General features: G+C 38.4%; 1 protein-coding gene across 1 annotated transcript; it reads right to left on the bottom strand.

Moving 5' to 3' along the window:
- Nucleotides 1-878: 878 nt before the first annotated feature.
- Nucleotides 879-15,077, bottom strand: arl8ba (ADP-ribosylation factor-like 8Ba). The gene is made up of 7 exons (XM_066666297.1): nucleotides 14,799-15,077; nucleotides 6,585-6,665; nucleotides 5,264-5,337; nucleotides 4,798-4,891; nucleotides 4,523-4,590; nucleotides 2,529-2,599; nucleotides 879-1,928 (listed from the first exon to the last, which is right to left on the bottom strand). Exons 1-7 carry the CDS (start codon nucleotides 14,919-14,921, stop codon nucleotides 1,879-1,881), a joined length of 561 nt encoding a protein of 186 aa, XP_066522394.1. The 5' UTR covers nucleotides 14,922-15,077; the 3' UTR covers nucleotides 879-1,878.
- Between the last annotated feature and the right edge of the window lie 3,661 nt (nucleotides 15,078-18,738).

The raw sequence follows: 18,738 nt of genomic DNA, 5'->3' as shown, positions 1-18,738 counted from the left end.
CTGAGAAAAAAAAACACCAGAAATATCCTGCCAACAGCGTCCTGTGACCACTGGAAACAAAGTATGCAGAGCAACAGGTAGACTTCTGTAATTGTAGAACTACAAAGGTGCTCCTGTGTGGTCAGTGGACATGAAAGAATGGACAGTGAGTGTGCACACAAGGAGGTGATAGTAAATATTTTATTTTTATATATGTTCATCCACAGTTTGTGCTAATGTGCATCACACCACTGCAAAAGTCTTTCAAGGGATTAGCGCACACGTTATTGGCCTATCTCAAAAAGTTGGAAAACACCTGTTATAACAGACAATTCACCCGATTTATGGGTCACATGCGCATTCATACGTTCACAAGGGTCTTGTATAATCTCTATTTATAAGTGTGACACCAAATGGGAGCCATTGTAGCAGCTGCACGTTTAGTGCAAACTATCAGCTAGAGGGCTATTAAATCCCCATCAATGAGCTATAGCTTTAGAATGATGGTGTCTTTGAGAAGAGAAGAAGAGGAGTTTGTGACCCAGAGCTTACCATCCATCAGCAGTATCTGACATCACTTACGCTCCTGATGCTGAATGTCATCCAGTCCTCCTCAGGAGACAGCAAAAGGTGGTCACCAACCCTCCTTCCGGAGATCTAGTCTTCTGCAGAATTTAGTCTCTCCCCCACACCCTCATGCCTTTATTCTAGCTAATAATAACCTCAGAAAAAGTTAATTTCCAGGACCAGACCCGACCAGGGTTGGTGACTGCTGCCGTAAAGTCATGTCTCCTTTTGAAATCCCACAACAAAGGAAGAAGGAAGAGAAAAAACATGTATCAGCTGTGCTCCAGAAAGTAGGTTTAGAAAAAAAGACAATACAAGCTGAAACATCCTTTTAGACGTCAACAATTATTTATTGGTTCATATTTACAAAAGTGCATTGATAATAGTGGGGTTTCAAATAGTTCTGCCTCTTCACAGAGATCAAAGCAAAGATTGTGTTGATAATGACAACAGTACAATAACCTATCTTAAAAGCATGCCTATTTTTATTTCGTTCATTTCTTAATAGGTTGTCTTTTATCCGTTGGACTCCAGGCAGGCACACCCGGCTTACTGTTTAGCTCGAGAGAGAGAGCTACACTGCACAAGGCACTTTTAACTTCGCCCGCTCTCTCGCCCAGCTCTCCAACAGCTTCCAAAGACATTGTTGAGTTAAAGGAAAAAACTACACCTGCACCTTCCATACATTCACTTAAATATACTTCAGCTTCCCCTTTGTAAAAATCTTACTTGATCAACATTTGTACATAACCTGTCAAGCTATTTGCTGGCTTAGTTAATCGTTCCTTTCAGTTAAATATTACACAAAGGTTTTCTCAGGAGAAATATTTTGGCCAAAGACAAAAAGAGAGAGAAGCAAAAGAAAGCAACAGTCGTACGTAATTACACTCCCACATCAGCCAAGACCTGACAGACTAGGAGAGAGGGGAAAAGCAGAACTTGATCTTAAATGTCTTCAATATCCCCCCAGGGATGTGTATGTAGGGAGAGGGGGAGGGGACCCTCGAGAAGTTTGAACAGGTCTTGGTGTTTTCCAAGCAACTGTTACACCCCATCACAGAGGAGAGATCTTGGTTTCGCTGGCGGCATATCTTCTGCTGAAAATGCGGAATCGCGGGGAGGAGGAGCTAACACCTTTAGCGACAGGCTCGAGAGATTGGACTGCTTGTTAGGATGAGTGCAGGGGAGGGGGGGCACTTTGTGAAAAACTGGGGGGGTGGGTAGTGTGATGGACAGCTGGATGGATGACTGTACAGTTTTCACCGAGTGAGCAGGATGGGGCGAGAGTAACATGGCAGCGGATAAAGCCTGAACACACAGGAAACGAGCCTTTCAGCTCCTCCGCGTCTTTGAGTGCTGGATGAGCCACTGCAGTGTGATGTCTGAGAGAGAGAGAGAGAGAGAGAGAGGGGTGATGGAAGAAGAGTAGCGGAATAAGAACAAATGGAGGTTGTGTGTGTTGTGACAGGGCCAAGTTTAAAAAAAAAAAAAAAAAAAAAAGTGAAAGACAGGCAGTGATAACAGAAAAAGGTGAGGGTGTAAGGTCATGAGAGGAATGAAGGAAGAGAGAGAGGGTGTGAGAAATACAGAGAAACAGGGATAGAGTGACAGGGAACGGAAGAAGGGGGTGGAGAAAAAAAAAGAGATACAGAGAAAGTGAGAGAAAGTGAGCAAGAAAAAAAAACAAAGAGAGAACAGGCCAAGAGAGACAGAGGTGATGGAAGAAGAGAAAAGGGGTGTAGGAACAAAAGGTGGTGTGTGTTGAGAAAGCCCAGACAAAAAGAAAAAAGGGAGAGACAGTGATAACGGAAGAAAGAGGGGGAGAAATGGAGAAAGAAGAAAAATGGAAATGCGGAGAGAGAGAGAGAGAGAGAGACACACATTTATTGAGGCTCATTCAACCTTACAGCCTCAGGGCTGCAACTCATTTTTACGCACCGAACTGTTGGCCTACACAGACAACCACAACTACAACAGCTTACCAATGTTGTCTTTCTCTTTGCAGGAAATGGAGTAGCAACAGATCTCTCTGTCTTGTATAGCAGCCAAGTTCCTGTTGAAGAAGAGACAGATTTTATCAGCCGTTACTGTCAGCTTACAACCACACAAGAGTTCCACAACTGCAGCAGAAGACTGTCTCCCTTCCAGTTTAAACAAGAACAAACCGAGGTGAAGCTGTCTGAAGCCAAGACAAGATGTATATCAGCGACAGCAGTGTGGTTTGACTTTGCCGCTAATGCCCTATCGACTTATACCTTCAAAACACATTGCAGTTTTTATATGAATGGTGTTTTCTTGATTTTATGATTGTCGGAACTCAATGTGGCCACTTCTTAAACTTTAACTACAGGCAGAACCCAGGCATAGCTATAGTACCGGGGGCATGTGTTGATTATGTAATGCAGTTGCTCTGAAACACACATAAAAAATCTTTTGCTGCCAAACTCCTCAGAAATTTACTTTAAATACTTTAATTCATACAAAACGTCATCGTGAACCAAACAACAAAGTGACAAATCACCTTTACACTGGAATTACGACAAATGACATCATTATGTGTGTATAAATTTGCCTTGCTGCACCCCCCCTACCACCAGTGATCTTATGACCTTAATAAAAACAGTTGTTAGGGTTAGGTTTTCCTAATGATGAAGGTTACTTTGGATACATTTCTCAGGCCTGATGACGTTTAGTTTAGTGCTCATCGTTTCAGATAAAGGTTTATCACAAATGGCACAACTGTAAAGTTCTGACTTGTCGTTTAGAGGCGGCAAGATTGAATCTCAAATCTGTGAATCTTCATCACATTTCTCTCAAAATATCTGTCCCATAACACCTAGTATGGATCTAATGTCCCAGTTCTTATCCCCATACAAATAAATGTAGGGCCACTAATAAAAAAATAAACGTTGGTCTCAGTTCACAAAAGTAATCATTCTTGCTTCAAAATTCGAAATGAGCTAAATGTTAATAAACAATAGATAAACCTACAGTGCTCCTGTACATGAGTATGTCCTGTAGATGGCAGTCTTCCTCTGCGTACCATGAGGCCCCTGCGTCTACTCCAGAATGCAGCAGCTAATCTGCTACTGCCTCATTGCTGGCTTCCTGTGTAGCTGCCTGCATCAGATTCAAAATTTAGAGCCAAAAATGAACACATTTATGGCTATGGTCCAAACCTGATCTGTACCATAAGCCCTTTGAGCTTCAAGTACAGCTCGGTTTGATCCACCATCCTTCACGGTATGTGGATGACAAGCATTCCGATTTTTTTTTTGTCCTGGCATCGAGTGGTGGTCTGAACAGTTGCTCACCATCTTCAAAAGGCTAATGACACATTTGTATTTGGCATGGGTTGTGTAAAGTGTAGTACGTGAGCATTGTGAATCTAGGTATCCATACTTAGAATATTATCTATTAAACAGCAAGTTTAATAACAACAAGTACTAATACAAGTAATTTTTTATTATTATTTGCACTGGATAAAAGTGTCTGCTAAATGCTCTGAATGTAAATGAATGTAAATTAAAAATGTACAGCCCCGAATTCAGGTGAAAACAGATCAACACTTCAAGGTAGATAACAAATAGACGTCTTCTCTGTGAAACGAACAAATAAGGTCTCTCTGCGCTGAGTCATCATGTCACTATCATTTTCGTAAGAATAAAAGATTGCCTCTGTGTCAGGGGGCTTCACTGGGACCTGAAACTACTGGCACATGCACTGACTCAGCAAGACAAGGCAGAAACAAAAAGCATCAACAAAGACTCACTTTCACAGTTGAACTGCAAAAAACCTGGATGGGAACACTGCACAAACCTGTAAGTTTTAGATCACCAAGATTGCAAATAAAACTGAGAATCGGGTAAACAAACCTGCCAACTTCCTTTTCACATTTAAACATGTTGACCTTTTTTAACGAGGTCAACATGATTATAAATGGGAAAATCCATCAAAACAAACCACTCTTACTTACATTTTTTCAATGAGCTGTTTCTCGTCCAGTGCATTGGGTAGATCCCGCTTGTTTCCAAGTACCAATACCTGAAATAGCACCATCACATTTAACAGCTCAACAGAAGCCAGATTAGCACACATTATCAGTAACAAGCCTTTGGTCAAAATTGTGAAGTGAATAGTGATTCAACGATGAAAAGCCTTTCAGTGGATGATTAAGATCAATATATGTTTGGGAAACTAGCCCAAGATGTTTGATTAATATTGTGACATGAGAATGAAGCAGGGACTTACAGGGATTCCTTGTAATTGTGGTTTGTCTAAGAGGTTATGTAGCTCATTTCTGGAGGCTTCTACTTTGTCTCTGTCTGCTGCGTCCACCATGTACCTTTAGTAAAAGGGTAAGAAACTGAGGTATGGAGCTGGGTGACGTTTGATTTCCACATTGTTTTATTTTTCGAGTGCAATATGAAAATAATTCTGCATAGGGGTTTCAAACTGCTTGTCATAGGGTTTTATTTTCCTCTAAACACACACACACATATATATATTTTTTTCTCTGCATACACCCAGGAAAACACTGAGATTTGAGTGTATCTGAAAAGCAGAAAGCATTGCTTGTCAAATGGCTCAATATATAAGGAGAATTTCAAGAGGTATTTACTTTAACTAACATTGATCCTGTTTACATTAACATCTACAGTGAATTATTGCATGTATATTTACATATATATGCACAGGCATTTACAGTGATACTCACACTATTGCGTTGACCCCTCTGCAGTACCGTTCCCACATGCTCCTAAACCGGGGCTGCCCTCCTATATCCCAGATCTGAGATAATCATTAGATCAAATTAGACAAGATTAGTGTATAATTTACATTTTAATATTTACACTTAAGTCATTTTATTAAATTAGTAGTTCACAATTTTAATTAAAATTTTTTTTAAAAAATTAAAAAAAACACCATGGTCCAGTATGCTAGTCTCTCTCTCTCTCTCTGTCTGTCTGTCCAAACATTATTGAAAAGTACAAACAGAGATGAGGATATTATTCTTGCTCCATAGGTGGGTAATATTGACAAATTTTTCAGATTACTACCGTGTTTCCCCGAAAGTAAGACAGTGTCTTACATTCTTTTTACCCCCGAAAGTCCCACTATGTCTTACTTTCGGGGTGTGTCTTATATTGGTAAAAAATGTCGATTTTTGTTTTAACCATAAAATTAACATTTATTAACAACCTGAACAGTATGGTATTCACCATAAAACAGTTTTATAAAAGCAAGTGCCAAGAATGTCTTGTTACAACCGTATCATGACGGTATTTCCATGTATAACATGTAAAACAATGAAAAACGGTAAGAACGAACAGTTTGAATATGTTATACTGGAAGATAAAACAGATTTATTCCATGACAACCATGGCCATGCCAATCAGAGCGGCCACCAGCGGCTGCACATGAGGGCACTGAGGCTGCGTGTTGGACCACGGACAACATTACTGCTGCTCCCGCGGCCTCCACATCCCTCCGCTCATTCCGCTCCAGATCCGTCCGCATCCCGCAGTTAATGCAGCAAAAGGTACCGGTACTATGGCTTATATTTTTCCAACGTACAGTTTACTATGTCTTACTTTCGGGGTACGTCTTACATTAGCCGACCCCCCTAAAACCCACACTGCGTCTTACTATCGGGGGTGTCTTACTATCGGGGAAACACGGTAAGTGAAAATGTCTCCAAATTCGGACAAACACTAATGGTACAAAAGTAAAAACAGACTGAATGTGCAACCGCACTAAACACCTCGGGTTAAAAATTAGTTTTTGTGGTAATTAAAACAGAAAATAAAAAACTTACAGACAAGTTAAACTTAAGCCACTTATAAACGAGTCATTTTTCCCAAACATTTCATCACATTTTAAAAGACACTGAGCTTCTCAAAGTAAACAGTGTTTCCCACAATTTTAGACATCCTCTTTAAGCTCTGTATGAAATGTGAGCCACATGACACACTCATAATTCATCAATCATATTCATAAACCGCACGTCCACAGCAGACAATGGATAGGAACTGTACCTTAATTGTGACATTGCCTTTTGTGACCTTCCTCATGTTGAATCCCACTGTTGGAATCATGTCTTCACTGAACTGTCCTGACTGAACACAAAGGGAAAAGAATAAATAAATAAATAAATAAATAAAAACAATAAATCGTAAGTAAAAATACTTTAAAATTCCCCAAATATTTGCAGATATAAAAGTTTAAGACGTATTGAGTTAATAGGAAGGTATTATAAAAGCAGGATACTGTAAGAGCCAACAGTTCCCAGAGATGAACCACTGTTTTGCAGTTAGCAGTTAAACATATACAAACTTTATGCAAAGAACAGTAAATTAAGTTTATACGGTAGACATCACAACCTCTGTTTCCTCCACCCAACAGAGTAAAGAAAACCATTTATAAGACTTTGTATAATTCGGTCAGTTGATACTGGAACAAGTGAATCAATTAAGAAATATGTTGTAACATTCAAGACATTTCATGTTAAATCTTAAATTGTACTTCTAGTTTAGCTCCAGTGCCGCTCTTAAACGGAACTAGCCGATTGAGAATATTAGAAGAGCCCCAACTTTAGACACTTTTAAATCAAGGCTTAAAGGCTAAGCACCAGCCCTATGAAAGTGTCAAACAAATAAATACAGTGGAATTACAGTTCCTAACTTGTGTTTATTGATAGTCAGAAAACATGTTATTTCTTACTAATTCAAGAAATAAGGTTTAAAAGACCGTTGCCCCCCAACGGTGTTCGGAAACTCTAATAGGTCTCTTGCCTGTGACGTAGATGGTAGGCAACAACTCTAGAAGTACCACTTAATTTAATGCAAAATGACGAAAAGGTGTGTTGTTTTTGGTCTGCAATAATTCAGTGTACAGTGGGACACCTGTTCACAAATGGCCCAAAATATCCAGAAAATGGACTAAATTTGTCAACTTTAAACGGGCACTTTGGAAAGGACCATCCGCTCACTCCGTTATCTGTAGCTCATTTCACTGGCGCTTTTCCAACAATATGGGCATGTAAGGACACCAACGAAAGGTGTTCAAGAGCCTCTGTAACATGGAGGTAAACAGGGTAAGGACACTCACTTCGCCTGTTTTAGTTGGTGTTAGTTAACGTTAGCTTGACTTGCTAAACTCGGTGGCTCAGATTATACTCGGCTACGTAGCTGCATTACGGAGGTTTATAGTGTCGGATGAATTCGACTTCGATCACATTTACAGGAATAACGGTACCTCTAAATTTGAGTTCAGCTCATTGCGAGGCTATTGTCATGAATAATGTTGGTTATTTAGCTATCGCTAGATACTGTCATAACAGTCAGTCATAACGGTGTTTTACCGCGGCGTTGTTCAGCTGTTGTCCACCAGTGACGTCACGGTTGTGTTCAAGAATTTCCGTAGCGAGCTCGGGTTTTTCCGTCAATTTAATAAAATTGTCAGTTTTAAAGCACATTAAACATGCTATTTTCATTTTAATTCATACTTATATATGTCAGTAACTAAAATAATGTGAAATATTCATGGAGGTCCATTAAGCGGTGCTTAGCCTTTAAAACATTCCTGTTTGAGCAGCTACAGTTCAGTTTAAAATATTCTGCACTTTTATTTCTGCAACGGCATTTTATTTCTTTTCTTTTATTGTATCATTTTAAATTGTTTTAATCATTTAATAATTTTACTCTTTTTATGTAATTTTTTATTGGACTATTATAATTTTATTCTGGCTTTTAATTGAACTGTTTTTTTTTTTTCCTGTAAAGCACTTTGAATTGCTTCTGTATGAAAGGTGCTCTATAAATAAACTTGCCTTGACTTCTGCTATAAACTGAACTAAAATTTTGCTGTAGTTCCAATTAAGATAAAGCTTTATGTTCAATTTGAGTCATTGAGGCTGAGTCACAGCCAAGGTGAGTATTTAAGTGTTTAATATCAGTAACTCGCCTATAAATTTTAATCCTAAATATTGAGAAATGTACTTCAAACTTATCTCACGCCGCTTGTGTAGTGTAAATCTAACCTCTGACATGGCAGCAAATATGCATGGTATGCACAAAATCCTGGGCTTCAGAGAAATCTGTCTTTCTAATCAAAATGAGCGAGTGGTTTTCTTCGCAAAAGGGCAAGATCTTTCTGCAGATTGCAGAAAACCAGGATGTGGGTTCTGACTAAGGCAGTAGCATTCCGAATACTGATTTGCTTTTGGTTTCAAATTTTTCAGAGGACGGAATAATCCATAGCAAAACACTGGGTAAGGGAGGTCTGACTTGTAGCATGCAAAAGTCAGCTGGAGGACAGGGTATAAACAGGTCCAGACTGGGGATTATGATCTTTAGTTGCTTTAAAAATAAGAATAATAATTAAATAAAGAAATATATAAACAAACAAATACACACAAATTGCATAAATATGTCTAGGTAAAACATGTATAACTGTACTTAAGAATGTTTAATTATGTTATGAAAAAGGCATTACGTCAGAAGCAAAAGTCGTCCTGTTGCTTCTGCTGAGGATCTCTGAGTGCTAAGGTACGTGCTCATCAAACCACATGAAAAAAGACATCATCTGACTACGAGAGCCTGAGTGGAAGTCAGTGTGTGGGTCTTGTGACTAACAGAACAACCCCCTGCCCCCCACACCGTTGCAACATAAATTCAGAAGCTAACAGACTCAGAGGTGAATGAAGAAATAGAAGCTTCCCTGTGCCCTGGTGAAGCATTCTTGCTTGTTATACTACTACTACTACTATGGACTGATTATGGCAAAAGTAATATTCAAGATAATTCTGGTCAATACTGAGATCTAAATTATTCAATATGATTACTAACTGACTTTGGAAATAAGCATGTATTGAAACTTGTTTAAGTGGCTGAGAATGAGTCTGGGATTTTAGGGAGGGGCAGAAGCTCAGTGCTGTAATAGGGAAGGGGTTGCAATCAAAACAAAACGAGAACACAATTTCAAAACAAATTGTGGCATAGTAACTGTTTTCTTTCAACTATCTTGATTTTTTAAATTGTAGTAAAAGTGAACTGTAGCTGAAAATCTAAATAAGTTAATTGCAAAGCACTCCTCCTCCTCTAGACTTCTCTTAGTGTTCACACATTCCATACATCCTGGGAATAAAAGACTCCTGGAAGCTAAATGTTACCACGTTATCCCAAAGATTCACTGATATCTTAGATGTGTTATTATTTGGAAACTTATTTTTCACCTACTTCATTCCTTTCTAATTTACTTTAAAAATCTAAAGACTTAACCATTTCATTACTCTATTCGTTTTTTTTATTAATCTGTGAATATTAAAAAAAAACTCATGGTTAATAATAACAACAATGTGCTAACTGCTGAGTAAACATTCTGTCTAATCAATGACTAAACACTAACCACGTTGTGCAATGTATGTATACGTCAAAGGTTTTATTTATTTTGAAGAATAACTTGTCCTCGCGCATTGTGCTGGAAATGCACAACCTTTTAATACCTTTAGTGACAATAACTCTACGGCACATTTTCTCTGAGAGCACAGAGATGGCTATTTTGGATATTAGCTCATGGTTGGGACTGTTATCCGTAAGATTCATTAACACATTACCCTTGGTTCACACCTGAAGTGACAACAGTGTAATAATCATTATTTAGAATGGGTGTAGGTGATTTATGGCTAAAGAATGCAGCACAAAATTTGGTGATGTGAAACGGATGGATTAGATAGTGTGACAAATTAAATTTCATGGAAATTAGGAGAAGCAATGTGGTGCTTGCCAACTGTGTTGTGTTTGCCAAGTGAATTTGAGCTGGGTGGTATTTGAATTACCTCAGCTACACTCCTGTACCAATTGAAATTGAAAACATGGCAAACGTGTTTTCACTGATGCCACTTTTCCTTGGTTTTTTTTTTCTACTCGCATAGCACATCTATGACATTTTCCATATTCAGATCATCTCCTGAACATTTACATTTTTATTATTAAATATTTATATTTTGTTGCCGTTAAGGATGGACAGTATCCACATTTTTTATACCATCTGAAACTTTTAACACAGTGTACGGTAATGCTGTGGGGTCGTGCTGCGCGAGGTCGAGTGAAGGGTTTTTGGTCCTGTACACTTCAGCTCAGCACACCCCGATAATGTACAAAAACACACGTGTTGACGATAGAATAACAGTCTCTGAGAGAGTGAATTTCAGCGATGGGTGCTGGAGGAACAGCAAAGTTCAAAAATAAGCTAAAAATGACAGGCTCTACACTGTTCAGAAGCACAGCCGGCCACGGCACTTGTGGACAAATTTTCCAGCAAACTGCCGTGGGCTACTGGACTTGCATTTTTCCCCACCAATTTTCTGAGTTTAACACCACCAGTCAGCGAGTGTCCACAGCCCCCCCACCCTGTGGCTCTCAATTAACTTTTTGGCCTTGTACTTACATAAACAGTACAGAAATTTCATACACCACTAAGACGACATTAAATACTGCCCTTATTTTAAATACAGCAATATGCAATATTACTGTTATACTGCCCAACACTAGTTCCCTTGTTCAAGAAACACAACATAAGAAGCACAAGACATTAATCCTGAAATTAAATTTGTGCGGATGCATGTTATCAGCTTTAACCAATCAAAAATCAGGCATCAGTGTCCCGTGATTCTTCTTGTTCGAAATTTCATGTGTTCAGTTTCACAAACCCAGAGCAATGTTTCCTCTTGCAAAAGTGGAAGTTGTGTGGGGGCCATACCTGAGTGTTACTCTCAGATCCTGTGAATAAGTGTGCTTTACTCTACACATGACCCAGAAAAAGCAAAGTAGAGCAAAGCTATTTATGTCCCACAATAAAATTATGTTCTCATTTGTTTTATCATCAATTTGACTGCAACATGCAATCATTGCACTCTGCATAAATGTGGGAAGCCTGGTTGCATAACTCTTTGGGTTTTCACAACATATAGAGAACCTAGCCTACCGTTCTGTATTGAAAAGGCAATTCCATCTTCAATATTTCTACTTAATTATTTACCTGGGTCAGAGTGTAAAAAATTCCTTGCTCAAGAGAAACGTATTGATTAGATATTTCTTTACATTCATATTTATAGGAAACAATCGACACAAGGTTTATTGAACCTACACGTCTGAGTTTTCATATGTAATATTATTAACGGTAAAAAAATAAATTTTCTTTGGTTTAAATTTTGCCACAAATTGCCCAATATATAACCTTCCAGCAAAAAAGTAAATATTTGTAAAATCAGGAGCTTATTGTAAAACTATCCTAAACTATATTTTAGGGCTAGCAGCCTGTTCATAATATTTTGATTGTTTTTATTTCATCAAAGGGGTTTCAAAGACATTAAAATCTCCTGACTTCTGGTTTGTATCATCATTACTGGGAAATACGTTGCAGTGTTTCTAGAATGAAACATCACATCTCAAACTACTCTGAATGACTCGGTTACAACCTAATTTAGTTATGCAATGGTTTTGAAGAATCTGTTGAATTCTTGTAATATTAGTTCACTTTGTAGTCTACTGTTCTTATTCAGGGCTGCTCAGTGTGTGACCTGTCAGGATGTGGAATCTAGCCACAAAAGACTGCCTCAGACTACTGAATGAAAGGTTATAAATCTTGTTTTATGTTTTATCTGATTACATTTTAATTTACTTTTAAAAAGGCAGTAACCATGTTAAAAGGGCAGATGCAGACATGGAGGGTTTCTTAAGAAACCAATTAAAAAAAAAAAAAAAAAAAAAAAAAAAAAAATATATATATATATATATATATATATATATATATATATATATATATATATACCTGAATACCAAGTATGCACATTCATATACAAAAATATAAATGCTTGAGATCACATTAGGCCCACTTCAAAACTTACTGTGTCACACCATGCATTTTATCATTGACTAAAGAATATTTTACTTGTCTCTTAGCCCTTTCCCAGCCTGCCCCTGTGCTAATAACTTCCATCCCCTGCCTTGTGATTGGTTGATTCGAAGCTTAATTGTTTTTTTTTTTATTCTGCAATTAAAACATTATTTATATTAACTTCTGATGTAGATCACATATATTTGATAATCTAATGTTAATATTAGTACAGCATCTTTGAGTGATTTACATAAAAACAGACTTCTTGAAAGGTAAAAAGTGTGATGCTTGTGAAGGGAGGAACAGCTGCCTGAAAAGGCAATAAATAAACAAGATAGTTATTAATAAGATAATTATTCTGCCCTTCTCCCATCACAAAGACTGCACTCTGGCTCTCCAAAGCAAGGTCCATGCCCTGTACAGAACTGGGTGCTGTTCCACAAATCAGGATTGTTCCGCTAAACGTATACCTTAAGCCCAAATCTAAATGTCCATCAGCTCTTTTTTTATTAGACACGTGTAACCCCAGTCTTATGTTATCCGGCTAACTGAGAAATCCTGCTTCGTGGAACAGCCCCAGATGTTTATGTCTGGGCTGATGAACTGGAATAGCGGGTTGGTCATGTGCTCAACACGAGCAGTTTCAGGTCAAAGCAAAACGTAAACTTCCTGGCGCAGAATTGATGCAAGGACAACTTAAACCTACACATTTAGAGCTTAACCGACTTACAAGAACGTATACATTCCGAAAAACGAACGAGTCAGTACACAATTCGTTTGGTTTACAATTCGAGTAAAATCGCGAGTTTACTCGACGCAAAAAAAAACTGCTGTTTCTTGGCCAACTAACATTAGCTTAAGTTAGTTAATTACTTTCCCTAATATCTAAAGTAATAATGGTCAACACAACAGATTAGGTTTAACTGTGCCTGGACAAGTACGACAGCAATTAACGTCTGAATTTGTAACGTCTGATATTGTGAGGCTAATAACGTTAGCATGACACTGGTAGTCGGCTGCAAAGCTAACTGCGATAGCTTCTAGAGCTAAAGAGTCGATTACTAAAGGAATCGATTCATCAATTCCAGGAATTCCTCAATTTAGGGTCAACCTAAAAAGATGTAAATTGAATAGATGCAACTCTGTCAAATAATTTGGTAATGGCCAATATAATTTAGTAACGTCAAATATAATTACTGTGCTTAAAATGAGCACTAAAACATAAAAAGAACCCTGAAATACTTTAATGTTTACAAAGCATTGAAACAGGCTATAAATTAAAGAGGTTGTATTATTATTATTATTCTAACATACTTTGGATTTCAGTAAATTTTGTATTTTGTTCTTATATATTGCAAGCTTTTAAAAGGGTGTTTATTTCTGCAGAAAGTTTAAAAGCCAATGTACTTGACTTGCAAACACTGCAAGTTCCATCAGTTAATATTTATAATTAATTAATAATTGTATTGAGTCACTCAACATGCAGATTCTGAAAGCCAGTGATATAGAAGAAAATATACCAATCCAATCAGTCTTTGAAGCTACAGTCAGGGACAAATTCATTAATTCATTCAGATACAGGGGTGTTTTCCCAGACAAGGACTAAACCTAGTCCTGGGCTATATCCTTCTTTCAAATGGAATATTACAATAAAAATGTTGTGTAGGCCAAGACTAGGCTAAATCCTTGTCTGGGAAACCACTACATACAGTTTATCCCTAAGCTGTCTATAAGGTACTAAGTGTACCTTAGTTTTATTAGATATAACTTATAAGCATATAATTTCTGATACACTGAGGGGAGTTTACAGGGATTTAATCATGACTGGAGAGGGACTTTGAAACATTCATGCACTGTACTCTATCTTTTCTGTGAATTGTTTTAGAAGGTTGTATGGAATCGAATAAACTGAATCGATTCCCGCCAGTTGGAATCAGACTCGGAGTCGACTCTTGAAGGTCTGGAATTGCTCAGCGGCAGGGCTAACAAACAAGCTAACGAAATAACGGCAGATTTCAGTGTGTAACCCAATAAGTAAACTAAGACATGACTATCAGTTCGTGTTGCTTCACAAATTGCGGTGAGGCTTGGTTTTTAGAGGCGAACTCTGCTAGCTGAAACACAACGGTAAAGTTGGGTAACAGCTTAGCCGACAATGCTACATAATGGAATTAGTAGCTTCTTCTGCTTAGTCATATTGTCTGGTTATAAGACACGATTAACGGCCAGACACCCACATTTCCTTGGAGAAAATGACTAAAGTAAAACACCCGCTTGGGAGATATGCCTGTCATTAACCCAAGAGTCCAACAGTAAAGCCTTAGACAGCGACTGTGATGAAAACACAAACTCACAGCTATAACATTGACGAACGTGGTTTTCCCCGAGTACTGCAGCCCGACCAGAGTTAATTCCATCTCCTCTTTCCAGAATAGCGATTTGAACCAGTCTAGAAAGCGGTTAATAAGCGCCAGCATGTTTGAGGGTAAAGAAAGTCGAGACTTTAGGGGTGGTTTTAGTCTCTTCTCTTGTGTGAAGTCTGTGGAGCAGCTGTAATGGCTGTAATGTTTGGGAGGAACTGGTCGCTGTCATATGACCGCAGTAGGATTACTCTCTCTGCTGTGTTCATTAGGGCCAGGCTCCACTGCCCCAAATCCTGAAAGTCCTAGATTTTACAGACCATGCAGGTGACATCCCCTAGGTGTAAAAGAGTGGGAAGGAGTTACTGGTGTCGAATGAGAAGTGTAAATATTCACTGTTTATCTAGTGACATGAATCGAGTTCCCATGCATTACTGAGTCATTTCAACGCCTTATTAAATCGCCCCCACCTATAGTCATTCGCATGCTTTGTGGTCACCAGAGAAGCAATCAAAGACTCATCATCGTTCAGAATAACATAATAAAATGTATACCCACAAAAGAAGTCCCCTAATAACATAACTATGACTCAGGTGCACACATACGTCTTCATTCAGCATGTGAAAATCTATAAATATACGGTTAGTATTCCCATCTATTCCTACACCAGTGATCTAAAAATTGAAAGCCACCACGTGCAAGTTGAATGATTGGCTGTTTATGTTTATGACATCAGAAACCCTGACTGTGGGAATCCATCTGTTTAAAATTGTTATTGGGACACTGCAGTTCAAAGCAGAAAGGTTGGGCCATGGTGCATTGCTTTTTTGTTCATGATTTGTCTAGCAAATGAACAAGGCCATGTGGACATGTTTACAGGGTAAAACCTTGATTTTTTTACTGGAGGGAGTCGGAAGGGTTTCATCAAAAAAGGCAGTGTATATATTTGCTCTTAATTTGTTGTAAATCCCCATGGAAACCCTTTCCTATGGAAAGATGTGTCACCATTTAATAAAACAAACCAAAACATACCCAATTCGCTATGGGAGGTAAATCCTGCCAATATTAAAATTGAAATGAAAACAATAAAATGAAAATGCAAATAACGTTTTGCAATTTCTTTTGCCAAACGTGTGCGCAGTTGTCATGACAAAATTAAAAATGAAATTAAATAAATTTGCTGATCCATAGACCTTTCATTAATTGGTTTTCTATTTCTAATCCTGCAATAGAAAAATGGAGAACGACCCATTTCCCTAATCTGTATGTTGTCATCAGTACCAGACAATTTAGATTTTATTTCATTCATTCATTCATTATCTGTAACCGCTTATCCAATTCAGGGTCACGGAGTGTCCAGAGCCTACCCGGAATCACTGGGCACAAGGCGGGAACACACCCTGGAGGGGGCACCAGTCCTTCACAGGGCAACACAGACACACACACTTTTGAGTCGCCAATCCACCTGCAACGTCTTTTCTTGGACCGTGGGAGGAAACCCACGCGGACACAGGGAGAACACACCAACTCCTCACAGACAGTCACCCGGAGCGGGAATCGAACCCACAACCTCCAGGCCCCTGGAGCTGTGTGACTGCGACACCTACCTGCTGCACCACCGTGCCACCCTGTAGATTTTATTTATTTATTTATTTAATCTTCCAACACATGAAAACACAAATACAGGAAATATTAGAATCGGATATATTTTGATTCTAGTTCACTATAAATTGATATTTAGTTTTACATAAACGTTATCGTTCTGCTGCGGTTTCCCAAACTTACTTATGTTAGCCTTAGAACACCCTCTTCAAACACCAATGTCCTCAATGTGCATAGAAATCTCTTCATATACTGCCCCATCCTTGACCATATTTCGAATTTAATCATGAAATGGGTCAAGTATGCTCATCTTTAATCTACCAGCAGTTCCTCTGTTTCAAAATATAAGGTGTTATAGGGTTAAAAATGTCTGGGTCATGGGTGGCATGGTGGTGCAGCAGGTAGTGTCGCAGTGACACAGCTCCAGGGGTCTGTGAAGAGTGTGGTGTGTTCTCTCTGTGTCTGCGTGGGTTTCCTCCGGGTGACTGTCTGTGAGGAGTGTGGTGTGTTCTCCCTGTGTCTGCGTGGGTTTCCTCCGGGTGACTGTCTGTGAGGAGTGTGGTGTGTTCTCCCTGTGTCTGCGTGGGTTTCCTCCGGGTGACTCTCTGTGAGGAGTGTGGTGTGTTCTCCTTGTGTCTGCGTGGGTTTCCTCCGGGTGACTGTCTGTGAGGAGTGTGGTGTGTTCTCCCTGTGTTTGCGTGGGTTTTCTCCAGGTGATTGTCTGTGAGGAGTGTGGTGTGTTCTCCCTGTGTCTGCGTGGGTTTGCTCCGGGTGCTCTGGTTTCCTCCCACAGTGATGAGGAAAAGAAAATTCAAAAACCACTTTGGCTTTGAACCCGTTTAAACAAAACCAGAAATGTTAATACCTGAACTCTTTGGTATTTGTTTAGCAAAGATATGCCCTGTTGTAACCCAATTTCTTTGTATAAGTAAAATGAACATTGACAACAAAGGTTTCATCAGTTCTTTGTTTTTTCCTTCATGAACTGGATAAAAAGACTCAAAATGAAAAAGAAATATTTATTTAGCTTTTCATTCTCTAATGCAGTATGCAACAAATGTGACAAAATGAAAATGGAAAAGTCAAAGTGATGGTTTACCATTCCATTTTCGGCTCTGTAGGCTTTTTCACTAAGAAAATTAAAACAAAAAGCCACCTATATATGAATATATCTTAACTCATAATATAGTTATGAGTTATGAGCTTAACCATATTATTAAACTATATTACGTAACTGTACATATCTGTTTTTAGGAAGTCAAGGAAGGACAAATGCGAAAAAAATTCAGAAAGTAAATAGCTTTATTTCATTTTGACATGCACAACACATTAATGTAGAATTAAATGAAAAAATGATGGAACATTAGAATAAATGATAAATTATTAAGCTGAGTGGCTGGAGATGTGGTAGATGTGATTTGCCAGCTGCTACCACTATAGCTTTGTAAACTAGTAATTGCCACTTCCTGAGAACAAATGGCCATGACAACAAAAAGAAACATTTTACACACACACACACACACACACACACACACACACACACACACACATATATGTATTGGGCGGGACACAGTGGTGCAACAGGTAGTGTCACACAGCTCCACACAGGTCCTGAGTGCTTCAGTTTCTTCCCATGGTCCAAAAACACGTTGGTAGGTGGATTGGCAACTCAACAGTGTCTATAGGTGTGAACGTGTAAGTGTATGTCCTGCTGCAAAAGATTGGTGTCCATTCTGGTGTGTGTTCCTGCCTTGCGTCCAGATTCCCTCCGGTCCCTCCACTACCCTGAACTGGATAAGCTACAGTGAATGCTGTACTACAAACAGAAAAATCTTTCAAGTGATCCTAAAGGCATCCTTAAAAAAGGTACTTAAATGCATTTCTGAAAATCAGAAAAAATGATTGAGGTAGTGACTGGAATGTATGAAGATTAAAAACAAAAACGGTAATTGTGTTCCTTTGCATTTTCTCGATATGCAAACGCCATCCACTTGATTAGAAACATCTGTTAAGTACTTCCACCTACTGCCAATTTCATGAGCTGTAGCAATTTTACAGGAGAAAAATTACAGACTGACAATTACAGCTTCCCGCTATCCCATTACATATGAAACTCACTAAATTCCAGAAGAAGTCTAACTCAAACAGTATAAACAACAAATGAGCTACAGTCTGCAACAGTAAGACAAGGTTGATCTCGGTGTGCATAACTTCACTAGTACTGCAGATAATAACACAATGATATATATATATATATATATATATATATATATATATATATATATATATATATATATATATATATATATATATATATATATATATATACACC

The sequence above is a fragment of the Hoplias malabaricus genome, chromosome 3 (genome assembly GCF_029633855.1).
Source record: "Hoplias malabaricus isolate fHopMal1 chromosome 3, fHopMal1.hap1, whole genome shotgun sequence".
NCBI lineage: Eukaryota > Metazoa > Chordata > Actinopteri > Characiformes > Erythrinidae > Hoplias > Hoplias malabaricus.
This window is presented reverse-complemented; position numbering and strand designations above follow the sequence as displayed.